This window comes from Molothrus ater, unplaced genomic scaffold, assembly GCF_012460135.2.
Source record: "Molothrus ater isolate BHLD 08-10-18 breed brown headed cowbird unplaced genomic scaffold, BPBGC_Mater_1.1 matUn_MA558, whole genome shotgun sequence".
NCBI classification, from domain to species: domain Eukaryota; kingdom Metazoa; phylum Chordata; class Aves; order Passeriformes; family Icteridae; genus Molothrus; species Molothrus ater.
The window spans coordinates 95,308-98,967 of NW_023416731.1; the positions used below are offsets into that span (position 1 = coordinate 95,308).

General features: G+C 57.1%; 1 protein-coding gene across 1 annotated transcript; it reads right to left on the bottom strand.

The window, feature by feature from the left end:
• Positions 1-2,277: 2,277 nt before the first annotated feature.
• Positions 2,278-3,210, bottom strand: LOC118701269 (olfactory receptor 14J1). The gene has a single exon (XM_036405897.1). The coding sequence runs from the start codon at positions 3,208-3,210 to the stop codon at positions 2,278-2,280; it is 933 nt and encodes a 310-aa protein (XP_036261790.1).
• Between the last annotated feature and the right edge of the window lie 450 nt (positions 3,211-3,660).

The window sequence follows — 3,660 nt, forward strand, 5'->3', positions numbered from 1 at the left end:
GTCCAGCTGGAACCACAGAGGCCACTGTGACCCTGCAGGCCCTTGTGGAACCAAGGGGCTATTGTGCCACTGCGGAACCAAGGAGACCCTTGGGAGAGCCTGGGGACAATGGAATCAAGGGGCCATTGCTCCATTGCAAGGACTCTGGGAACTCAGGGAACAATTGTGACACTGTGGTGTCCCATGGAACCAAGGGTCCCTGGTGACACTGCAGGATCTTGTGTCACCGGGGCTCCATTGTGACACTGCAGCACCAAGGAATTCATTGTGGCACTCTGAGGCCTCATGGAGCCAAGAGGCCACTGTGACCCTGCAGGGCCTTGTGGAACCATGCAGAGCATTGTGACAGAGCAGGACCTGGTGTCATGATGGGGCCATTGTGACACTGCAGGGCCCCATGGAACCAAGGGTCCAGTGCTGCTCCTCAGGGACTCCTGGAATGAAGGAAACATGTTTGACCCCATGGTGGCCCTTGGGACCAAGAGGCCATTGGCCATTATGACACTGTGGAACCAAGGAGAGCATCGCTGCACAGCCAGACCTCATGGAACCAAGGATCCATTGTGACACTGCAGGGCTCAAGGGCCCAAGGGACTTTCTGACACCAAGTGATCCCATAGAACCAAAGGGACATTGTGACACTGGGAGGCCTCATGGATCATGGAGACCATTGGGACACTCTGGGGTCTCATGGAACCGTGGTGACACCAAGTTGTCTGGGAGTGTTGATCTGCTGGAGGGTAGGAGGGCTCTGCACAGGGCCATGGACAGGCTGGATCCAGGGCCCAAATCCAACAAGGTGAGGTTTAACAAGTCCAAGTTCCAGGTCCTGCACTTTGGCCACAACAACCCCTGCAGCACTACAGGCTGGGGACAGAGTGGCTGGAGAGCAGCCAGGCAGAAAGGAACGTGCAGGGACTGATGGACAGAAGGCTGGACATGAGGCAGCAGCGTGCCCAGGTGGCCAAGAAGGCTGGGGGACATTTTTATGGTGCCAAGTCAGGAACTGCAATGGGGAGTGGGGCCAGAGAGGAAAGGGCAAACAGGGATGGGCTGTTTGTAGGGGAGGGAACAGGGCTGGGCAATAGGAAGAAAAAAAGTACCAGAAGAGTAAAGAAAGCAAAGGTGAAGCAGAGGAAATGTTCAGGGCAGTTTCGGGGTGGCTGCCAGGCAGCCCTGGCTCTGACCAACAGCGTCTGCAGTGGCACAGGAAACTCCCAGCTGATGGGAACAAACTTTCTGGTTGACTGCAGAGGCCAGAACAAAGCTGAGTGGTTTCCCTGGTGTCCCACAGGCCTTGCTGGCCCCAGGGGCTGATGGCATTTGTGCTCCCTCAGGTTCATGTCCCCACAGCAACAGCATGGGGGTGCTCCCCCCGCTGTGTGCAATGCAAACAGGGGCTGCTGAGGCAGTGCTGCCGTGTCTGTGCCTGCAAGGATGGGGCACCTGTGTGAGCTGGGGCAGAGGCCAGGGCTGCAGAGGGGGGATGTTGTTGGCAGCTGCATGAGGACGCTCTGGGACGCTGCCCTGGGCTGTGCAGCGCACTGGGCATGGATCAGCCCCTGCTCTGCTGCTCCTTCCCGTCTGCCCCAGGGCCCTTGCAGAGCCCCAGCCATGCTGTTTGCCCCCAGCCTGCCCACGGCCAGCCTGGGGCTGCTGACGGGGGTTTCTGTGCTGAGCATTGGCCTGGCTATGTTCTTGAGAGCCTGGGCAAGGAGCCTGGAGCCCCCAGGGCCTGGCCTGAGGCGTCAGCGCTGCCCCAGCAGTGCCCATGGCCTGTCCCTGCTGCAGCCCCGGCACTGCCACCCCCAGGGCTGTGCCCGGCCCCAAGAGCACTCAGGCCCTGCAGCAACACCAGGGCCACCAGGGCAGCGGGGCAGGCCCACGGCAGCAGCACTGGCAACACCAAGTGCTGCTGCTGCTGCTGCTGCTGCTGGGCACAGCTGCTGGGCCAGCACTGATCTGCCCCAGCTCTGCACACAGACATTGCTGCTGCAGCTCCAGAGAAGGCAACACAAGGGCATCTCTGCAGAAAACTCTGCTGGGACATCCTTTAGTGCCTTTAAAGGCACCAGGAGCGCAGCCCCTCATTGACACAGTCTGTGGCCACAGGGGAGGTGGAGAGAAACAAAATGAGAAATGGCAAAACCAATCATATTTCTTTGTGGACAATATGAACAAAAGTAAAACAAAGAAAAAGAACCTTCAAAATTAAATCAACACGAAGGATCAAAGATGACTTTTATTACAAGAGATTTTCAGAAATTGTCCAGAAGTTTAATGTCTCTGAAAGCATCCAGTCATCAGTCTCCCCACTGCAGCCTTGAGCTCCTGGTTCCTCAGGCTGTAGATGAGGGGGTTCAGGGCTGGAGGCACCACCGAGTACAGAACTGACAGGGCCAGATCCAGGGGTGGGGAGGACACAGAGGGGGGCTTCAGGTAGGCAAATGCTGCAGTGCTGAGGAACAGAGAGAGCACGGCCAGGTGAGGGAGGCAGGTGGAAAAGGCTTTGTGCCGTCCCTGCTCAGAGGGGATCCTCAGCACAGCCCTGAAGATCTGCACATAAGAGAAAACAATGAACACAAAACAACCAAAATTTAAAGACACACTAACTGCAATTAGGCCAAATTCCCTGAGGTAGGATTTTGAGCAGGAGAGCTTGAGGACCTGTGGAATTTCACAGAAGAACTGGCCCAGGGCATTGCCATGGCACAGGGGCAGGGAAAATGTATTGGCTGTGTGCAGCAGTGAAAAGAGAAAGGCACTGGCCCAGGCAGCTGCTGCCATGTGGGCACAAGCTCTGCTGCCCAGGAGGGTCCCGTAGTGCAGGGGTTTGCAGATGGACACGTAGCGGTCGTAGCACATGATGGTCAGCAGATAAAACTCTGTTGCTGTGCAGAAAACAAAAAAAAATACTTGGGCAGCACATCCAGTGTAGGAGATGTTACTGGTGTCCCAGAGGGAATTGTGCATGGCTTTGGGGACAGTGGTGCAGATGGAGCCCAGGTCAGCGAGGGCCAGGTTGAGCAGGAAGAAGAACATGGGCGTGTGCAGGTGGTGGCCGCAGGCTACGGCGCTGATGATGAGGCCGTTGCCCAGGAGGGCAGCCAGGGAGATGCCCAGCAAGAGGCAGAAGTGCAGGAGCTGCAGCTGCCGCGTGTCTGCCAATGCCAGCAGGAGGAAGTGCCTGATGGAGCTGCTGTTCGACATTTGATGTGCCTTGGCAAGAAGATCGGTAAGAAAAGTAATCATGGAATAGTTGGGTTTGGAGAGGACTTGAAATCTCCCAGCACAGCCTGGGGGCACTTTCCTCCCACTGCCTGCCCAGGGCTCTGCTGCCTGGAGCTGTCCCTGCCAGCAGCTGCTTCCCTGTGCCCAGGGCTGGGCCCTGCCAGTGCTGCCAGAGCCCAGCCCAGCCCTGGGGGCTCAGCTCTGCCCTGCAGAGCCCTCCCAGCTCAGGCACTGCCCAGGGGCAGCTCTGGCTCTGCAGGCTCTGATGGCAACCTCAGAGCAACCCTGAGGAGGCTGGAAAAGCGACACTGATGCTGCCTGTGAGGGGCCCTGTGCTGATTTCTGTCACTGCCTGGTTTATTCAGATCTGAGAGAAAATGTTTTTATTATTCCAACCTTAACTGAGAGATGAATATCTATGGGTAATTT